Raw genomic sequence first — 22,385 nt, forward strand, 5'->3', positions numbered from 1 at the left:
AGGTCTAGACATCATGCTGTCAAAGACATTTAAAGTGATGCTCCAGAGCTGTAAAAAAAATAAATTCAGCCAGTAGTTTTGAAAGGGGTCCCCAAAAGTTGTAACAATTGTTCACTACATCATCAATTTCCTATGACATGTTACGTCCTGCAAATTTGTATGATATGTTCCGACTGCATCTTCAAGTTTTAAAAATGGCAGATCTTTATCATATGACAACTGAGCAATTTAAACCAGTAGTCAGTGTTGCTTACATCAGTGTTGCTAACAGTTAGTGTCACTATGAAGAACCAATCAGGATAACCGTGTGATGGTCACATGGTAGCAGAGAATGTCATACTTCAAATACAGTCCTCAGGAATACATTATCGTTTCATGCTGTGTTCTGTACTGTATGTTCAATTCAGCAGTATCTCTTTTGTATCCTGTAATCTCTCTCTCTCTCTCTCTCTCTCTCTCTCTCTCTCTCTCTCTCTCTCTCTCTCTCTCTCTCTCTCTCTCTCTCTCTCTCTCTCTCTCTCTCTCTCTCTCTCTCTCTCTCTGTGTGTGCATTTGAGAGTTTGTGTGCACGCCTTGTAGGTTTGTACTGTACAGTAGGTTTACCACCAACAGAAGTAAATAAGAGCAGAGAAAAAACCCAGAGGAAGTTGTGGTGTTCACAACTCAACCCCACCCCTACCGTGTAGTTTACATAGCACCTCTGAAAATAACCTGAACATTCAAAAACAAAACTGAACAAAATGTCCCACTTTCGGTTGGCAGATCACATGTGACTAACCAAACCACCTACTTCCTCTGTCCTAAGCAGCCAACTGAAATGTGTAATGTTATATAAGGACCTGATGACTCCCATGAAAATAAACAAATGAAGTATTGCAGAAATTAAATATATGGGAGGCAGTGCATTCGTCATGAGGTATAGTCATTCCACTGACACAGGATTGGCATATTGACATATTGGGTACCGTACGTTTTTGAAACCTAATGGAATACTGAATGCACTGCTAACTGCAGCCCACGCAGAGCATTTATATTGGATTATTTAGAATTTTGGACATGATAACATATTATACATAACTAGAAAAAGTACATTTCATGAAGAAAATGTGTGTGCTATTTTCAGCTGTTGTTAAAGGTCAATGTAGAATTGAAGCCGAACAGACATTGGAGACTTTCTATGATACCAGGTGTATTCTGGGAAACATGTCCTCTCTGTGTACCTCACTTTGCATGCCTTCACCATGGTTACGTAAGGTATGCAAAGGGCCTCTTATCAGGCCATCGCTCAGCGATGCACCTTTGGCCCCAGTACTCACATTAAACAAACTTTTCAGGGCATCTAAACACTGTGTTTTAAAGCTTCCATTAGATCAATGTAAATAATCAGAAAAAGGTATTCTCAGTGAGTACTGCATAGTTCATTACTGTATTTTTCTTTGTCCTTCAATGATGTGAAAGTTCCCCAAAAAATGTCCACACGTTGTCTGTTAAATAATGTGGTGGTGTGTCATAACGGTCTATGTGAAATTTGTGCAGCGTCTGTTTTCTGTGCTAAATGTGTGTACCATTCACCGTAGGAGGATGTTGCTCCTCAACTTCTGGTGCAGGGCCAGTTTAATTTGTTTACAAAATAGCCTTCATGCTACCAGAACAAAGTCCATTTGAGAGCTTTGCTGCCATCTGGTGTTGGAAAGCTGAACGCACTTCAGGGACCACATCCCTCTATTCCAAAACCCTTTTAACCCTTTTTTCTTAAAGTGTGCAGACTGGCTCACCCCCCCCCCCCCCCCACAGCTTGGGCAAGAGGGAGTTTGCATCATATTTCTTATTCCATTCAGATTTATCCACGATGGGAGGTGAAGGTGTGCACTCTTCAGGGAGAAGGGAAGTTAATCGGACCACAATCATGGTCAATCAAAACAATCTGGATGTTTTGCATCAAATTCAAAATGATAGCACGCAAGATACAGGCCTTCCCTTTGTTTCCCTGGTTGACTGGGCACTTTAAAGGTCCGAATGCACTGTGCATTTTTGTATGACAAAAAAATGCATATAACTTTGTAAAATGTAAATGTAAATGTATTGCAGTAGTCAGTGCACCTATTGCAACAGCAGGCACATAAAGCTTGCACCTTTCTTTCCAAAAAAGATCCACACAGAACAAGGACAGGAGTTTGGGAACTCATTTGGATAGTTTATCTTATTTTGAATATGATGCTTGATTCATTCAGAAAATGTTGATTTCAATTTGAGACAGTATCTGATTACATAAAATTACAAAAGTGATAATACTATTGATACAAATTAAGAGCTTATTTTGTCATTTAATTTATGGTCAAAGGGGTAACATTTAGCCTTTTTAGTCTCTAACAATAACTCAGTTAAATACAACAACATTTCACACGTTATAATATATACAGGAATTCCTCTTCAGTTTTAATTGAGATTGGAATCAACCCATGAAATGTAGTCACAAGTTTAAGAAAAGCTATCTCTGATATCGTTTTGACCTGGATTGCATTAAGATGGTACTGTATGCATAAGGAGATGAAAGGGGTGAAAGACTAGCATACTTAAGCAATAAGGCCCGAGGAGGTGTGGTATATGGCCAATATACCATGGCTAAGGACTGTTCTTAAGCACGACGCAACGCGGAGTGCCTGTATACAGCCCTTAGCCATGATATATTGGCCATTTACCACAAACCCCCGAGGTGCCTTATTGCTATTATAAACTGGTTACCAACGTAATTAGAGCAGTAAAAAGTAATGTTTTGACATACCAGTGGTATACGGTCTGATATATCACGGCTGTCAGCCAATCAGCATTCAGGGCTGGAACCACCCATTTTATACTTCATATTTTAGAGTAGTGTTTCTCAACCTCTGGACCAGTTAGATGGTTTCTGGTTAGATGGTTAGCTGACAGACATTTAGTCTGTTCTCAAGTGCTAGTTTCAACGGGGCAATCTGCAGTTGTGACATCCATTTTTGGACGTATAGATTAATGATATGTACCCATTGAGTCTTGACGAATATAACTTATAGATGCCTCACGAGCATAGTTCAACTGCCAAACCCCATCAGAACCCAAAATATTAGCTTATTTTACTCCAATGTTTGTAAACATTGTTACATTTCCCCAGGCCCATCCCTCAGCTTTTTACCAAAACAGAGGCGGGGTGTCCCACTTTGTTATTTCAACTAAGGATTGCCGCGCATTAAAGGGATAGTTCACTATTTTGCATCACTATGATACAATACGTTTCCACTTGCATTGCTACATGTATCCTTTTCCTGCAGTCAATGACCAAAAGCACCCTCTTTGGCCTCATGGGTGGAATGTTATTAATATATTTCATCATTTCATCATTAATAAATATTATTTAAAAAACCAAACGAAAATCCGGTGTTTCAATGTCAGTTTTGTTATATTTCAGTCATCTGTGATGTATATAAAGTGTAATATTGGGATGCAAACTCAAAATTGAATACATTTCAACTCTATATCTGACATGGTACAATGTGTCTTCTTTTGTTTAAGCCAATAACCATGTGTGTGAGGTGTATACTTGTGTTTCAAAGTAGATTTGTTTAAGACTACCAAGAAACACACTGTGTGACCCTGATTTAGCCCACTGCAGTAAAAAGTTAAAAGCTTTCTTGCCAGGATATTCTGGACATTGCTAAACTACACCCCCAGGTAACAACACCCTAGGAATGTTGAAAATAAGATAACACCTCCAAAAAGTGAACTATCCCTTTAATCTAAGTGGTCCTCCATGGATGGAGGGACTATATCTTGCCAATCTCTGGTACATAAAAGGTTGAGAAACACTTTTAGAGTGCTTGTTGTTTGAGAGAGTCACCTTGCTCTCCTCAGCATATCCTGGTAGATGTCTGACTTGAGGAATCGTGGGTAACAATCCCTGGCCATCAGACTGTAGATCAACTTCTGTGCCGTGTCGAAAGAGGTCAGGCTTGGCTGAGAGATGTTCTTGGTGATATTTTCTCTGGTCCCACAATCAATATTGATCTTTAAACAAGACACAATGTACAGTATAGGCATTTCTTTGGTCTTTCTTTTTTTATATAGCTTTCTAGATCTTATGTCTACTGACTACGCAGGTCATACCTATGAAATAACTCGGCAATAAATCTCTGCAATAAATCTCTGCATATCCGCAATGACAAGCATTACCAGGTGTAGATCCAACCAGGTCCTTTAAGGAATTTGTTAATCTTGAGGGAAGTTTGTTAAATCAAATTGTGTTGAAATGTGGAGTTTTATACTGTTTTACCAGATTGTGATCATGGGGCCGTATGTGTCAAGGGTGTCAGAGTAGGAGCGCTGGTCTAGGATCATGTCTCTCATGGCCATAGTATCTGATTCATTATAATCTAAAAGGCTAAACTGATCCTAGTTCAGCATCAGCGTTGGGTAGGTTACTTTCTAAATGTAATCTGTTACAGTCACTAGTTACCTTTCCATAATTGTAATCAGTAAATCCACTTTTGGATTACCCCAACTCAGTAACGTAATCTGATTACTGTCAGTTACTTTTGGATTACTTTCCTCTTAAGAGGCATTAGAACAAGACAAAAAGGATCCAACAAACACATTTGGTGTGTCATCATAGTGGTCTCTGATAGGTGGTCATCATTTGGTGTGTCATCATAGTGGTCTCTGATTGGTGGTCATCATTTGGTGTGTCATCATAGTGGTCTCTGATTGGTGGTCAGACTCGCTCAGGTGGAACAAACTTAAACGTACGCCTTTTTTCAGCACTGAATTGAATGTCATTGAGAAAATAGAAAGGTGTCATGTTTTTTTTTTCTTTCTTCCAACATCCTTTCTGAATTTAAAAGTAATCCAATAAGTAATCATCTAGTTTTTCAAAAGTATCTGTAGTCTGATTACAATATTTTTGCAGGTCAAGTTACTGATTACAGTTACAGTTTCTTTGTAATCAGACTACATGTAACCAATTCCATGTAATCAGTTCCTCCCCAACCCTGTTCAGCACCATGAAACACACAGTCCCAGATGGCTACTTACCTGTCTTGGTGCTTCACATTCCACAAACTCTGAGTAGATCCTGTTTGCAGAGGAGATCATCTCTGGAAGAGACTTGATGTTCTTGTACTCTTCACAGGCCAGCCAAAACAGAATATTCTCCTCACTATACTCTGATTTCAGGAATTCTCGGAAAGCCGCCTGCCCGGCTGGAAATAGGGAAAAATAGGAAAAGGGAAAATGTCAGATTTATTGGAAATGGGATTTCTCAATGATTGTTATTGTTAGAAAGTATATGAACATGAGTTCTGATAAAGGCAGTAATACTAACTTGATACTTTTTAGTTACTGGCAGTAATACTAAGTTGATACATTTTAGTTACTGGCAGTAATACTAAGTTGATGCATACAGTTACTGGTAACAGACAATAATAATTTCCTAAATCTGATATCCTCCCTAATCAGTTTAGCACTCTCTGTGATACCTTTCAGACAGGCAACATAGTAAAAAGATATAACTTTGTCTTTACATTTACAACCCAGGAGTTTGTCCACAGACTCTCCCCAAGTCTCAGCCTCTTCAAGCGGCTCCTTGGGAAAGCAACAAAATCTACCCTTGAAAAGAGTGTTGAGATCCATCACTAGCGCAGTAATCAGTGGTTCTCAAAACACAATATCAAATCTACCTCACACCTGGAGAGAAAATAGATTAATATCGTTTTTCATCAATGAGTTAGCTTCTTTTTTTTTTGTCCAGTCAAAACATCCTCCAAGACTTAAAATGACCTGTTATCCAATACATTATATATTTATATAAACTTAAATCCAAAATGGACATACGACACTTTTCTGTAGTAAGTTGTAACTTATATTGAAACATAGTCATTAATATACAGAATCAGAAATAAAGAAACTCACTTTATTGCCATGGCTGCGTTGTCTGTCTGGGAGAGAGAAAATAGTTCCTGCAAGTGTGAAGCTGAGATTGTGATTGTTTTGAGGTGAAGGAGTTAAGTTGCATGGACTGATCTAAACAAGGCTCCCCTTGGACATATGAAAATCAGTATGCAAAGCGATGTTTGGAGAGAGGGTATATATATATATATATATACATATTTGGTGAGAGAGTATGCACCTGTGATTCAAGGAGTGGCCCTCATGCCGTCTGTTATTTCCTGTCCACCTCAATATCATTCATAAACATGAGGATGAATGGCAGATTATATAACCCTAATGTAACCCTAATATAACCCTAATGTAACCCTAATATAACCCTAATATAACCCTAATATAACCCTAATATAACCCTAATGTCAAAAGAGCCTACCATGGTGCACATGAATGATGCCCCAGTCAATGAATGGCACTTTGAAGAATTCAAAAACAACTGGTAACTACCTGGTACCAAATTAGTCATTCCTAGAATATTAATCAGAGATATTATATGATTATTACTGCATAGTTACCGTTTCACCACATCATTTCTCGGTGGATAAATACTGTACAGTAAAAGAAAGTGCTACCAAAATCTCTTTCAGATAGTCATCTCTAGTCAGTAAAAGCAACATTCATAAGATAAACAAACATGACCATGTGCAATATAGTATTAGAGAAAAATATTCATCCAGTGCAGGGTTTCCCAATAAACATACATGGCAGTATGTTATAGTATTACAACAAAGTAAGTCCGCAATAGAATAAATACACATATTGAAGTATGTGTTTATGCTTTTTCAGTATTGGTATATGTATTTATGCTTTTGAGGAAAATTCCTGCACATGCTATATGTATTTGGCGAATAAAGGTGATTCTGATTCTGAACAGCCTAAAAACCTGCACATGGAATATGAAATTAGGTAAACAGATTATGTTTAGTGCTGATGAAGCCAGTCGACGGGAGCCGTAAACTAATAGAGCATAAAGGGAAATGCCCTGCGTCCTGGTGTTATACTGGATTTGCATATCCGTTGTGGAATATCTTCCACATGAATCTCAAGGACACATCAACAATAATATGGTATGCTATGTACTGGGCTGCACTCTGTGCAGACTGCATATGATATCTATCTGTCAAATCTAACACTGCACTAAAACTAGGCTTCATAGGGTTTTGTGCGAATCAGAGCATGTGAATTGGAGTTACTCGATGATTTGTGTGCTTTTGAGTGGTGTTAAGTATTTAACATCTGGTGGAGATGGAGGGTCAAAGGTCATCAACAGTTGCAATCAGTGCAAGGTATACCCTTTCTGCCTAAAGGAAACCCACCCCCATGTGTGTCAGACACGGGATGCTGCCTGGGTTGCTCACCTATCCTGTCCCCCATTGTCATCCAGCCCAAGACCTAATGTGCTTCCCAAACTAAACCAGGAATGGAAATCTCACCAGGTGATGGAAAACACCACAGCGATCCCGATTTGCATCCGTGTGGACAAACCAAGACTGGGAAATTTGATTTTCAAAAGAGGTGCCTGTCTCGCACGTGCACAGTGCTGAGAAGTGTTGTCATGGGTGCACTTCAGACTCTGAGACACTGTTTATTGCTGATTTGGTTGTTATTGATTTAGGTGGATAGATACTATGCCTCCTAACACTACATAGCTGGTTGATTCTGTGGTTGTTATTGATTTAGGTGGATAGATACTATGGCTCCTAACACTACATAGCTGGTTGATTCTGTGGTTGTTATTGATTTAGGTGGATAGATACTATGGCTCCTAACACTACATAGCTGGTTGATTCTGTGGTTGTTATTGATTTAGGTGGATAGATACTATGCCTCCTAACACTACATAGCTGGTTGATTCTGTGGTTGTTATTGATTTAGGTGGATATATACTATGCCTCCTAACACTACATAGCTGGTTGATTCTCATTGAAAATAACCCAGAAGACTTGGCTTTGAAAGCATCCCACACAAAAACAGAAATAAAAACAGGCTTTGTCATACTGTTGTCTTTGTCATTGTTCCTCTAGCTTCCATGTAGATATGACATTGTGAAATGTTTACTATACTAATAATGTACAGGTGTTATACTAGTGTCTTCCTCTTCTAACACCATGTCATCTAGATGCCATACCTAGGACCAGGAGTTTTCCCTAGTAAGCAGATCACACGGTCAGGTAAAACTCCAGGCCCTAGTCATGAATCATAACAAGGGCCAATAGTTATTTTTCGGCCTACTGGACTTGCCCAGGAAATTCTCCTGTCCCACACTGTGTTAGGGAGCCTCCTCTACTAAGCCACAGTGAGGCGCTGTATGTCCTCGTCGGCCCCTTCAGCAGCCTGCAAATAAACCAAGTTTATCTTCCCCATGTGCTGCAACAATGCCAATTTTTTAAAAAGTCAAGACAAGGATTTGAATCCTACAGTGTCCATCTGCCTCCACTCCTGACAGTGTATGCCTCCTCCACTGTAAGTCAGTCATAGTGTCGGGGTTCATCTCGAGGACATACAGGACCAGTCAAAAGTTTGGACACACCTACTTTTTCTACATTGTAGAATAATAGTGAAGACTTCAAAACTATGAAATAACACATATTCAATCATGTAGTAACCCAAAAAGTGTTAAACAAATCTAAAGATATTTTATATTTGAGATTCTTCAAATAGCCACCCTTTGCCTTGATGACAGCTTTGCACAGTCTTGCCATTCTCTCAACCAGCTTCATGAGGTAGTCACCTGGAATGCATTTCAATTAACAGGTGTGCCTTCTTAAAGGTTAATTTGTGGAATTTCTTTCCTTCTTAATGCGATTGAGCCAATCAGTTGTGTTGTGACAAGGTAGGGGGGGTATACAGATCAACCTATTTGGTCAAATACCAAGTCCATATTATGCTCAAATAAGCAAAGAGAAACGACAGTCCATCATTACTTTAAGACATGAAGGTCAGTCAATACGGAACATTTCAATAACTTTTATAGTTTCTTCAAGTGCAGTCGCAAAAACCATCAAGTGCTATGATGAAACTGGTTCTCATGAGGACCGCGACAGGAATGGAAGACCCAGAGATATCTCTGCTGCAGAGGATAAGTTCATTAGAGTTACCAGCCTCAGAAATTGCAGCCCAAATAAGTGCTTCACAGAGTTCAAGTAACAGACCCATCTCAACATCCACTGTTCAGAGGAGACTGTGTGAATCAGGCCTTCATGGTCGAATAGCTGCAAAAAAAACACTACTAAAGGACACCAATAATAAGAAGAGACCTGCTTGGGCCAAGAAACACGAGCAATGGACATTAGACCGGTGGAAATTTGTCCTTTGGTCTGGAGTCCAAATTTGGGATTTTTGGTTCCAACCGCTGTGTGTTTGTGAGACGCGATGTCAGTGAACAGATGATCTCCGCATTTGTATTTCCAACGGTAAAGCATGGAGGAGGAGGTGTTATGGTGTGGGGGTGCTTTGCTGGTGACACTGTCTGTGATTTATTTAGAATTCAAGGCATACTTAACCAGCATGGCTACCACAGAATTCTGCAGCGATACGCCATCGCATCTGGTTTGGGCTTGGTGGGACTATCATTTGATTTTCAACAGGAAAATGACCCAACACACCTCCAGGCAGTGTAAGGGCTATTTGACCAAGAAGGAGAGTGATGGAGTGCTGCATCAGATGACCTGGCCTCCACAATCCCCCGACCTCCACCCAATTGAGATGGTTTGGGATGAGTCGGACGGCAGAGTGAAGGAAAAGCAGCCAACAAGTGCACAGCATATGTTGGAACTCCTTCAAGACTGTTGGAAAAGCATTCTAGGTGAAGCTGGCTGAGAGAATGCCAAGAGTGTGCAAAGCTGTCATCAAGGCAAAGGGTGGCTATTTGAAGAATCTGAAATATAAAATATATTTTGATTTGTTTAACACTTTTTGGGTTACTACGTGATTCCATATGTGTTATTTCATAGTTTTGATGTCTTCACTATTATTCTACAACGTAGAAAATAGTAAAAATAAAGAAAAACCCTTGAATGAGTAGGTGTGTCCAAACTTTTGACTGGTAGTGTAGGTTAGATCAGTGAGGGTTAAGGAAACATTAGCCAACGTTAGCATTCCTCTATTAAATCAATATAATTTGAAGCTAAATGCTTTATCACGTTTATTTTTTTTTGCCTGAGGGACATATGTATGCATTAGGGATGTTTCCTCGTTATATCCTAAGGCAAGTAAAGTATTGCGCTTATTGATTTCTCTATTCGGAGGATTCGGCATTGTTGTGAACTGTCTACGAATTTTAACTAATAATAGTCCTTGATTTTCTAATGTCCAGGCAATGCAGTTTTTTAAACAGACTGACCAAACTCCCATGGTGAAGATGCCATGGAGCCAATCATGGACGTCATTTAACTCCTACAGGAAGGGAAAGAAGCGAATCACTTTGCTGTGACGAATTAAACACCAGCACTGTATTAAAGAGACTGAACGGGATCTTAAGCGCTTACAAATTCGTAACCTATTGTACGAATTCGAATCCGTAACATATTATACAAATTCCAGGGGATTTTTTATTTTATTTTTTGCAGGACGTAACATATTATAGGAAATTGATGACGTAGTACACAGTTGTGCACAATTTTGGGGGACCCGTTTTGGCACGTGACCGTTACTTTCAAAACTACTGGCTGAAATTATACCTTTATAACATCTTTAACTAGACTTTTGATATTGGTTATTCTATTCTATTCTTTCCACCATTTCAATGAATACAAGTCAGAGCATTATTCATTCCAACGCCATTTAAATGCATACATAAAGATATTAATTTATGAGTCATTCTGATCATGCTGGAATGACAGTAACTCAGCCTGAGAAGGCTGTATTGCTCCAAAGGCTAAAGGAGACCCTGACATGTGTGTTAATGACAGAAAATAGGCCCACTAAGCCCAGGGAGTATGTGAATTATGCGTGCGCTTCCTCCCACCACATACATATTTGAAAGGGAAAGGCTGCGTGCCAAATGGCACACTATTCCCTACAAAGTGCACTACTTTTTTTTACCAGAACCCTATGTAGTGTACTTTATAGGAAATAGGGTGTCAGTTGGAACGCATACATAGACTCAGTTGGATCACTGGCAGCTTGGAATGATTACATATTTGTCTTTGTAAGGAATACTGTGTGCATACCAATGACGTGAATAATTCCAATCCTAGAGTGGTTACTCAGTTGCTTGGTGAGGTCTATAAATGTTTCAGTGATTTGGGTTCCTTCCAGATACTTCTATCAACCCTTCTGACTGTGTAATGCACTAACATTACATTTGTCTCTTTTGACATAATTGAATCTTTTGCTAAAATAAAAAAAATTAAAAGATTTCATAATATATTGTTTATTTCAATAATTACTCTCCAGACAATAAATACAATTTACAACTAAAAGCCAACATAACAGATTATTATAATAAATTATTGAATTAATACAAGCAATGGCAAGACATTTAACGGTAAACAAGATGAATATTGCATATTAGTATTTTTACACAGTATGTGCATGTTTGCTGTCTAGATGGTGAACATTTTAATTGATAGCTGTAAAGTCAAATCTCTTCAGAAAGTCTCTCAATAAAATGTTTCAACTTTCCAGTCACACCTGTGCCACACCTCCCGAGTGGCGCAGTGGTCTACGGCACTGCATCGCAGTGCTAGCTGTGCCACTAGAGATCCTGGTTCAAATCCAGGCTCTGTTGTAGCCGGCTGCGACTGGGAGACCCATGGGGCGGCGCACAATTGGCCCAGAGTAGGGGAGGGAATGGCCGGCAGGGATGTAGCTCAGTTGGTAGAGCATGGCGTTCGCAACGCCAGGGTTGTGGGTTCGATTCCCACGGGGGGCCAGTATGAAAAAATAAATAATTATGCATGTAATGTACTCACTAACTGTAAGTTGCTCTGGATAAGAGCGTCTGCTAAATGACTAAAATGTAAATCTAGTCAGCTACAGGCATTGCACTGCAAGGGAAATTGGAAGTGTGTGTGGTACTACTCTTGGCTTATGATGCTACAACCAGTCAGAGGAGTCGCTGGTGGCCTCCCCTCGCAGCTCATCGAAAACGCAGGACCGTGACCTCCGGCGGTACATGGTGGTCCCGGGGCCTTTCCTCTTGGTGAGGCGCAGGTAGATGTCTGACCTGAGGAACCTTGGGTAGCAGTCTTTTTTCATCAGGCTGTAGACTTTGCTCCGTGCCACATCGAAGCAGGTATTGGTCGGCGAGGCGATGGTCTTCTGGATGGCCACCTTGGTGGCATAGTCGATGTTGACCTAAAAGACAAGTGACACTATTATCAGTATGTTGAGTGGATGTGGCTCATCAAACCTTAGATATGGTGAAATGGTAATAGCTCCACTTACATTTACATTTTACATTTTAGTCATTTAGCAGACGCTCTTATCCAGAGCAACTTACAGGAGCAATTAGGGTTAAGTGCCTTGCTTAAGGGCACATCGACAGATTTTTCACCTAGTCGGCTCGGGGATTAGAACCAGCGACCTTTCGGTTACTGGCACAACGCTCTTACCCACTAAGCTACCTGCCGCTACCTGCCGCCCTCTGATAGGCTGGGTGGATGTTTCACTATATTGCTTATACCAATCAAATCCTCTCCGATCTCCACAAGTGCACAGGACGTCGGGTCTAGTGGTCAGTTTTGAGATTGGCCCTGTGTGTACCCAAAGCATGTGTCACTTTGCACTCAGCTTAGTACAGTCAAAATACAGTCATGAAAGGTGAAGAGCTACTGTTCATGGCTGGCCCAAGCCTCTTTGAGGCATTGTTTTGAGTTGACTTTACTCAGAGCCTCTTTGAGGCATTGTTTTGAGTTGACTTTACTCAGAGCCTCCTTGAGGCATTGTTTTGAGTTGACTTTACTCAGAGCCTCCTTGAGGCATTGTTTTGAGTTGACTTTACTCAGAGCCTCCTTGAGGCATTGTTTTGAGTTGACTTTACTCAGAGCCTCCTTGAGGCATTGTTTTGAGTTGACTTTACCCAGAGCCTCCTTGAGGCATTGTTTTGAGTTGACTTTACTCAGAGCCTCCTTGAGGCATTGTTTTGAGTTGACTTTACTCAGAGCCTCCTTGAGGCATTGTTTTGAGTTGACTTTACCCAGAGCCTCCTTGAGGCATTGTTTTGAGTTGACTTTACTCAGAGCCCTCCATATAAGCAGAATGTGGGGTCAATGTTACACTTTTCGGTCTTCACATGTCGCTGTACTTGCAGCACATTTAACACCAGACTGAATAGGCATGTGGTTTTGAAGTCCTGCTAGCTTATTATCTGACTGAGCTTAGAAGACTTGATCTCAAACTGAAAGTGTGTGGGTGTCTATATCACTGGTTCAGTTGCTGCTAGTTGCAGAGAAACAAAACCACACGGTCACGTCAGTCTGCGTCCAATGCTGCTTGTGGGTATAACGTTTCTAAACCACATGGTTCTGTAATGGTCATGTCTGTCTCACTAAGGGTATAGAACGTCTTCTAAACCACATGGTTCTCAGGACTCTGTTCATGCATCCTACTAATTGTAACCTCTGCATAGTTCCTGTGCATAGTTTATAAAGGCCAAAGTATGTATACCAGTGAATGTTGATGCATTGCATCTAATCAGCCACCCTTTGAACTAGATCAAGATCATAGAAGCGCAAAGAAGATTAGATTGTATCTTTCTTTGAATAGTTTGAAAAGTCCCATTGACCAAGCAGCAGCTTTAGGGAATTTACATTGATAGGGCCCACAGTTTTTCCATTGCCATTGATATAAAGCTCCAGCAAGGCCTATTTGGTTTCATTTCTCGAGCACTATATATTTACCTCTTTTGGGGCCTCGGCTTCAATGAAGACAGAATACATGTGCTTGGCTTTGGAGATGAGCCGGATCTCCGAGTCGATGGTCTTGTACTCCTCACAGGCCAACCAGAACTCAATGTTCTCCTCACTGAACTCTGTCCTGAGGAACTGAGAGAACATCTCCACTCCATCTGCATCAGGGGAGAAGAACATACTCTTTAATGATCCATCGGATTCATTGGATTCAATGGTGAGGTCTATATGAATGAAAATTAGCATGTACTGTTACCAGAGTAATCGTGACAGAGGGATCTACACTCCACCTACTTGAGGCTGGTGCTGTAGATGTGTTACTTTGTAAGCACCTTATTGATTGAATGTCAGACTCTATTCACTGAGACTTGCCTTATTTTTGTTTAGGCTACCTGTTTATTATTTATTTATTATTATATTTGTTTCTTGTTTATTCATATTCCTAAAATAAATTGCCAAATTCTATAGATTCCCAACCAGCTCTCAATGAAAAGTGGGAAAGATAATATTGAACATTCAACCATTGATCTCAATGACTCTCTAGACCAAAATGATGTACAGCTGCAAGGAAACACTCTTCAATAGACATATCAGGAAGTTAGACAGGTTTGATAGTCTTACCGAACACTGAAAACATCTAGTCAAATTCCATTGTTCTTCTCTAACCTTTCATTTCCCAAAAGACACTGTGGCTTCCCATTAAAGTTGTGCTTTGAACAAAAATGGTTTAGACTTGCAATTTGTGACTAAATGAGAGATCGCTAGCTTCAATCTAACCTGAGTGCCTGAGCAGATCTTCAAAGGAGTCGCTCCATCTCAACGCTGCCTCCGGTGAGATGCTGCAGAAAAAAAGTCAGAGATACCATTAAAGTCCTCTGCTAATGATGCTGCATTAATTTGTTTATATATCTTTCTGTTTGATCCTGTTGAAAGCTGACGGTGGGCCGCGTTTAGATTACGTTGTTTCCCTCTGGTATTAATTTAAAGGGGTAATTCAGCGACATTACATATTTAGCTTCATATTCATTTCCTTGAAGTAGTCTTTGGGCAATGCTGCTTTCAAGATAAGGTAACAATTATCTAAACGTAATTACGCTGAAATATCCCTTTAAGATTGAAAATACTCTTCAAAACAAATTGGGCAACTGGGGCAATTAAACATGTTATGTTATTCTGCAGGGCAATCTCCTTCCATTGCTTTGCCTTTATACTTGACTGACGTCTTACTTGATGGTGGCGGTGGCGGTCTTTTTTTCTGGACTGATGTTTTCGTGGGAGCCTGATTTGGTCAGCAGAAGAGTCAGTCGGCACTTCCTGTCTTTCAATCTGCAACCAGAAGGAATGGACACTTTAGATGGTGACTCCCAGAAGACACATACTTTAACTGTACATAATGATAGTACATTCCCGGGTTATTCTACTGTTGAATCATAATGCACAAAATCACTCGCCTGTCCCAGATCTGTTCGTGCCGTCTTACCAACTCCTATGGTTATTGTCACGCTAAACATTGTTTGAGTCGGCAAGACGGCACCAACATACAGTATCTGGGAACTAGGCTACAGAATCACATACAACAGAGGAGTAAACCAGCCAGTTTGTTACTCGTGCTGAGGACCTTTAACATGGAGGTTCACATGACAACCGGAAACAAATAGACCCTGATCTTTCTTTACACCTTAGGTCACATGATGTAAAGGTCAACAGATCATGCAGCGTTTCCCTAAAGGCAGCAGTGGCATCTCATTTGTGGATTGCCCTTGAAAATACTAGCAAAGCAAGATGGCGTCAGCGGGCTAACCAACATTCTGAAACTAGAAACCAACCACCACATATGACCAGAAACACAGAACAAAGGTGAACCAAGGGGAAATGTACTTCAGCACTTCTACCCAGAGAGCAACAGTAACAGCAGCACATTCAAGGGAATTTGCATAGACAGGAATTCACGCCGACAGCAACTGAAACTGCCGCGAAACTATCATTCGCAGAAAGTTTTATTTTCCTGTCTCCTCTCTAATTCCTGTCTAGGTTGTATCATTCAACTGTTTGAATAGTTAATGAATGGATAGTTAAGAAGAGCAACTGTTTTACGGTGTCACAATTTATCCCCATCACGTAGAGTCATTTAATTTGCCTCACTGTTCTACATCAAAAGTATCAACAAACTTTATCACAAATGACTTTTATACACTCAAACAAACAACATCACGACTTTTTAACGCCTACTTTATGGCTCCACTTGCCTTGGCAAATAATCTGATACAAATAAATTAACCAAGGTACATAACCCAGAACTGTTCATTCTAAGGTGTCACCTTAATGAAGAAACATTTGTTTTCGCATCTCCAGCTATTGAGATCATGGAAATGGCTCTCAGATACACATGCACTGTACTCTGTAGTCAAGCATGGTGCTATGGTCAACCCTTTACATCATGAAGTTGACAGCAACACTTAAAGAGTGGAAGAATAAGTCACACTTAAAGAGTGGAAGAATAAGTCACACTTAAAGAGTGGAAGAATAAGTCACACTTAAAGAGTGGAAGAATAAGTCACACTTAAAGAGTGGAAGAATAAGTCACACTTGAAGAGTGTAAGAATAAGTCACACTTAAAGAGTGGCAGAATAAGTCACACTTGAAGAGTGGAAGAATAAGTCACACTTAAAGAGTGGAAGAATAAGTCACACTTGAAGAGTGGAAGAATAAGTCACACTTAAAGTGTGGAGGTCACAATATCAGATAGCATATTCATATTAGAGGTATACTTTTTCTGTCTTTCTCCAATTCTTGTTGTGCAATGCAAATAAAGGAAGTGGCATTCTTACAAAATGTAATGAAAGAAAGACTTAGAAGCTTTATAGAATTGTTAAAAGACACAAAAATTGAATTCTGCTTTCAATCAAATAAAAAGGATCAGAAGATTTCAAGTAAAAAAAAAGAAAACCTACCTGGAATTACTAGCTTTCATTCTCGGTGCCTTCAAGTCCTCAGGACCGAGCATTTTGAAATATGCTTCCTCTTTTGGGGCCGAAAAGTTGAATTGAGGAAACAGAAAAACAAGTGTCTCCATTCTAGCTTCTTATCTTCCTTCTAACTTTAGCATATGTGAAAGCAGAGTACGATCAGCTCTTAGCGCTCGTTTAACCCTATGGTTTGTACCACATCTCTTTTTAAAGCTGCAACGTAGCCCAAACATTTCCCCTGTACCTTCCACACTACTTCCTGACCTAGGTGAACTACTCAGTTTACCGCATCATCAGTTACAGAGAAAATCCCCCCACGCTCAACATCCTGCTTTAAAACGATAAACTATGAACTTCACAGAATACAATAGCTTCCTATTAGCAGACAAATGCTGCATTTACAGCAGTAGGACTGTACAAAACGTGGATTCATCCTACAATAGGACTCCCATCAAGCTTCTATAAGTAATAGATCGATATGCAAAACTACTGTTGCAAATATTCTGATCAAAGTATTGTACTACTGTACAGTGATGTGCTTTGAAGATGTATTAATAAATTATAGTGCAAGGAAATGCGTCTCGATAAACAAGATCCCGTTTTTTATAAGCATGGAAGTGTAAGGTCTATGACTTGACTGGGCGTCGAGGTATTGTTCAAAAACATGAAACACGGTCTTGTTTCTGACACGCTGTCAGTGTTATGACCACCCCCAGATATCTGGGTAGTTGTCTGACAATGCATGATCTAACAGTGACTGATTGTGTTACTCTGATTATGTTGTCGCATACTGCATACTGTAGATGTCATATCAGGCCATGTGTCTGTAAACTGCTAAAAGGAACAGTGTTGCAACATAAAAAAAACAACACACAATTAACGTTCCGAATTATGTGATTCCGCCGCGCTACCATCAGCCAGCAAGTGCAGACATAGAGGGTATATGAGATGGAATGAATAGTAAAATGGGTATGCATAGAGGATAGGCTGGGTATAGGCCTGGCCGTTTCCAGGGCAACAGTGGCTTAATAGAGATAGACAAACTCACTGTGACACGGCGGAGAGCAACAGGGAGTAGGTGCCCTCGCAAGTAAACACAGACAAATGTGATGTCTTTGTTTTTAAAGGTGAAGAGGGGGAACAACAACCACAGTCCAGAGAAGAGAATAGAGGTGCGAATGGGAACAATGCAGTTGTATGTAGCAAACACAGACCTCGGTCATGGTTCATAGTAGAGTTTGACACCACACCAACGATCCTACGGTACTGTAATGCACCATCAGTCCTCCTCTACTTACAGTATACCAGATCAGTTATACTCATGCCATCTTAATAATCACACGACAGCACATGTTGAAAATGGCAACTTGCGGTTGTTGACGTAACTGGACTTCAGCATTTATGAAATGCTTTTGTACGCCTTATGAATGGTATATGCGTGGGTTATGAATGAGTTACGAAGGCCTTATATAGGGGCCCTTCAAATAAAGTTTGACCTAGAATACTGGCTAGCTCCCTTACTTCATGATGTGTATAAGTAGCTATTGTATTGCACTTAGTGTGTGACAGTATAGCCTTTTGTTTTGCTGAAGTCTGCTGGACTGCGGCAACACTCAAGAGCGACGTCCCGTAGCGGCAAGTTAATTACTAGCAGGTGAATCATTACAACCAATTAAAATGAAAGTCTATCAAATTAGTTTGTAAGCCCGGGTGTGGTTGACTCATTAAGTATTCTGGGCCAAATGACTGGAGGATCGATGCTTTTGCAGAACCGAATGAATGCCCCCAGCTGGTCACCAGTGACTTGATTTGTTTCATTATTCAAAATAATATTCAGATAACCATTACAGTTTAATTACTTTGCAACCGGCTCCTGCAATTAATTCCAAAAGCAATATAGCTACACGTCGTTAGCTTGAACACTGTAGAGGAAAAAGCAGTTTTTCTGTCTTTATGGATTTTCAGGAGGCTTTATAATCTTTATATACTTGGAGTGTAGTTGCTGGGGTTGGTGGACGAGTAGATTCAGTGTAGCTAACACGCTAGGGGAAATGAAGGCACTATTTTTTTTAAACTGGTGTGCAGCGTTTTCCTTTCTGTTTTCCTTTAAATGTAACTGGCACCATACATTACCACTGTGAATGACACACAGAGATCAACACACAGGGAGACAGGGTGACAGGTGCTGTGGTTTGTGTTTGTCTCGCCTTCATTGGTTGAATGCCCTTATTGTAAATCAGTCTGGATTAGGCTGTCTGCTAAAATGACTTACAAAACACCATCCTGGTTAAGAGTGAGTCTGTGTAAGGCCTGTAGAAAAAAAAGGAAATGAAAGTTGAAACTGAAAAGTGCTGACTTGTGGTGGGGGGGAGCAAAGAGTAAAGGGAAGTGCTTCCTGTCTGATGTTCTTCCAAATAAAGAACTGTTACCATAGTTCAGGTCTGGTCTGTTCTGGTTTGGTCTGTTCTGGTCAGGTTTGGTCAGCTCAGTTCTGGTCTGGTCTGGTCTGTTCTGGTTTGGTCTGTTCTGGTCAGGTCTGTTCTGGTCTGGTCAGGTCTGGTCTGGCCAGGTCTGGTCAGGTCAGGTTTGGTCAGCTCAGTTCTGGTCTGGTCTGGTCTGTTCTGGTCTGGTCTGGTCTGGTCTGGTCTGGATGTAGACGTCAGATAATGTCTCAGTCTTGCCTGAGTGCCTGTATGTTTGTGCTATCATGCCGACTCAGATCGGGGACCAGCCAAGTCTTAGACATAGACTTAAAACAGGGACTCTATGTTCATATACCGGTCACAATATCACCACTCTGTCCCAAAGTTAATGCTAATAACAAAGGTAGAAAGATATGTAGGAAGCTAGCTAGTCATCCCGATATTGCATTAAGAATAAATGTTACAAAGTCAAAACAATCAAACTATTTCTGAATAGAAACCATTTCTGCTTTGGCTACCATCGAGGATTGACATATTGAGAGGATGGTGATCAGAATGCAATATAGTGGATGTTGCTACGTACTGACAGCAGGCCCCTTGTGAAAAACATCAGGCCCTAGGGCCCTCATTCTCACAAAGAGGGGTATGGCAGTAAGAGATGGACCCCTGATGGAGCACCCTCTCCATATGCCTTTTCAGCATTCTCCCTATTGGGTATTCTGTTCATGAGTGGCACGCTGCTTGGTGCCTTCCCCAAACTGGGTTATAATTCTTTAACAAGTGAGATCAGCAAATATAAGGAAAATGAAAATATTATATTTTATTAGGCTTATCAATTTTGGCAGCCTCATCGTACAGCCTGTTACAGTATATCGATAATGTCTTCCTAGAAATAAGAAAATATTTAAGCATGTGCGCTGTCACTTTGACTCCATTTCCAATCATCCACCAAATACATTGGAATTGACATTTCTCGTCTGTGGGGAGCTGGTTTCAGCTGTTGTTTACATAGTATATCAACTCTGGGATCTCCCTTACAATGTTAGACCTTTACCAGAAAGCTACAGGCTTCCAGGAAGAGAAGCTCTCTCAGCTTTCAACTCGTCGGGTCTGACAGAGCAAAGCAATGACACCTGGATACCAAGATCTCAAGTGACATCATTTCCTTTGAGAAACCACACGGTTAGCAGATCTAAACGCAGATAGCTAACCACAGCTCAGGGACATTTACATACTGGGTAGGTCTCAAAGCAGGGCAGCAGGAACAGCAGCCAGTGTGTGTTTACATAGATCCAGAAGTGCAAATGGGGGATGTATATGGAGGAAGACAAGAAGAAGAAAACAAGCTATATTATATTTACAGAATGTGGTATAATGAGCAAATGGCTGTGGAAGAGAAATGTATCAAGGTCTCTGTAGCAGTAGCAGTATCTCTGTAGTGGTATCTCTCAAGTCTTTTTTTTTAATTTTTATGAATTTATCAGAAGCCATGTTTCCTTATCTGATGTGGATGTTTTACGGGCAACCAAGTCTGGCTTAGTCAGGCTCAGGCCGTCAATATATTTAGTATTGGGCAGCAGTTGAAGCTTGATAGTTTCAGACTCTGCAGGATGGCTTTGTCCTTTTGTTATCCCGTTATAGTCATACGAGCACACACAGACTCGATGCTGCCACCTACTGCTGTGCAGAACAATGAGGCTTTCTACCCCAAGGACAATATGGCCAGGCTATAGCCAGCCACAACTGTCATTTGGGATCTAAAGATACAACTTCATGATCACAAGAAGTCCAGTTTCTTTACTTCAACCCAAACTCATATCTTCAAGAAAACGTAACTTTTCTTAAAAGACACATAGTGGCTTTGCTCCCCACATATTGAATCACAGACATTAAAGTATTTCATTTGGGCCTTTTTCAGGCCCAGGACACAGGCTGTAGTGGCTCAATGGGGGCTAGCCTAAGTTAAGGTGACTGCGGAGAGCAGGGTGTTTTGTAGCAATGCACTGTCCCATCGTGCAGACACTCTGAGTGATGCGATAGCAAAGAGGGCCGGACAGAGTTCTTTATCATAGGTCTATGAGAGTTTCAGAGTCTATCTTGTAATCAGCTCTACATGCCAATAGTGATGGATTCCACTCTCCCCGTTGCCCAGCGCTGGACAGCGCACCACACATACAAACAAGGATTTACATGCCAAAGTCGCCTTGATCAATAAACATTTTCTCCTCAAGAGAGATTTCTGTCTTCTCTCTCAAGGTTGGAAAATAAAATAAAGGTTTCAGATGAATTGTGGTCCTGACTGGGGATTGTGCAACTCATAAATACAATGTAAGTAGCTGAGCTGTCATAATGAATATAAAACGTCTAGAACTATTCACAGTGCATCATTTCCCCATCAACACATCAGAGAGTTTAGTCTTAGCGTTTTTTTTTACATAACAGAGCAGCACCACAGAGAATGAGGAAAAAACACCAAAAAAGGAGCAAAGATTTGTGGAGCATTTCATATCTATGCTTATTGATATTTCAACACTATTGAAAACTCAAGGCTACTGTTTTTCTCTGTCTCATCTCTCGCATAAATCAAATCAAATTCCAAATCAAATGTAATTTTGTCACACGCACCGAATACAACAGGTGTAGTCCTTACAGTGAAATGCTTACTTACAATCCCTTAACCAACAATGCAGTTTTTAAGAAAATAGAGCTAAGAAAATATTTACTAAATAAACTAAAGTAAAAAAAAATAAAAAAAAAGAACACAATACAATAACAGTAATAATAACGAGGCTATATACAGGACGTACCGGTACCGAGTCTATGTGAGTGGGGTACAGGTTAGTCCAGGTCATTGTATAAATGTAAAAAATGTGTATATCTAGTTAGGGGTAAAGGGACTTAGGTAGGGGTAAAGGGACTTAGGTAGGGGTAAAGGGACATAGGTAGGGGTAAAGTGACTTAGGTAGGGGTAAAGGGACTTAGGTAGGGGTAAAGTGACTTAGGTAGTGGTAAAGTGACTTAGGTAGGGGTAAAGTGACTTAGGTAGGGGTAAAGTGACTTAGGTAGGGGTAAAGTGACTTAGGTAGGGGTAAAGTGACTTAGGTAGGGGTAAAGTGACTTAGGTAAGGGTAAAGTGACTTAGGTAGGGGTAAAGTGACTTAGGTAAGGGTAAAGTG

General features: G+C 40.4%; 2 protein-coding genes across 2 annotated transcripts; both read right to left on the reverse strand.

Annotated features, from left to right (window-relative positions):
• Positions 1 to 3,864: 3,864 nt before the first annotated feature.
• Positions 3,865 to 7,341, reverse strand: LOC311146301 (regulator of G-protein signaling 21-like; the record flags this gene model as incomplete). Its single annotated transcript, XM_084182791.1, has 3 exons — positions 3,865 to 4,035; positions 5,059 to 5,225; positions 7,326 to 7,341. 3 exons carry the CDS (start codon positions 7,339 to 7,341, stop codon positions 3,865 to 3,867), a joined length of 354 nt encoding a protein of 117 aa, XP_084038917.1.
• Positions 7,342 to 11,328: 3,987 nt separating this feature from the next.
• Positions 11,329 to 17,028, reverse strand: LOC311146448 (regulator of G-protein signaling 21-like). Its single transcript, XM_084182952.1, has 5 exons — positions 16,772 to 17,028; positions 15,048 to 15,146; positions 14,598 to 14,659; positions 13,812 to 13,978; positions 11,329 to 12,267 (listed from the first exon to the last, which is right to left on the reverse strand). Exons 1-5 carry the CDS (start codon positions 16,891 to 16,893, stop codon positions 12,007 to 12,009), a joined length of 711 nt encoding a protein of 236 aa, XP_084039078.1. The 5' UTR covers positions 16,894 to 17,028; the 3' UTR covers positions 11,329 to 12,006.
• Between the last annotated feature and the right edge of the window lie 5,357 nt (positions 17,029 to 22,385).

The sequence above is a fragment of the Coregonus lavaretus genome, assembly GCF_964263955.1.
Source record: "Coregonus lavaretus genome assembly, chromosome: 19".
Classification (NCBI taxonomy): Eukaryota; Metazoa; Chordata; class Actinopteri; order Salmoniformes; family Salmonidae; genus Coregonus; species Coregonus lavaretus.

Excerpts from the sequence above, each read along its gene's own strand:
- LOC311146448 (XM_084182952.1), bottom strand. The coding sequence starts at position 16,893 with ATGGAGACACTTGTTTTTCTGTTTCCTCAATTCAACTTTTCGGCCCCA. Across the intron at positions 15,147-16,771 it reads ATGAAAGCTAGTAATTCCAG|ATTGAAAGACAGGAAGTGCC; the intron begins GTAGGTTTTCTT and ends TTCTGGTTGCAG. Across the intron at positions 14,660-15,047 it reads ACCGCCACCGCCACCATCAA|CATCTCACCGGAGGCAGCGT; the intron begins GTAAGACGTCAG and ends TTTTTTCTGCAG.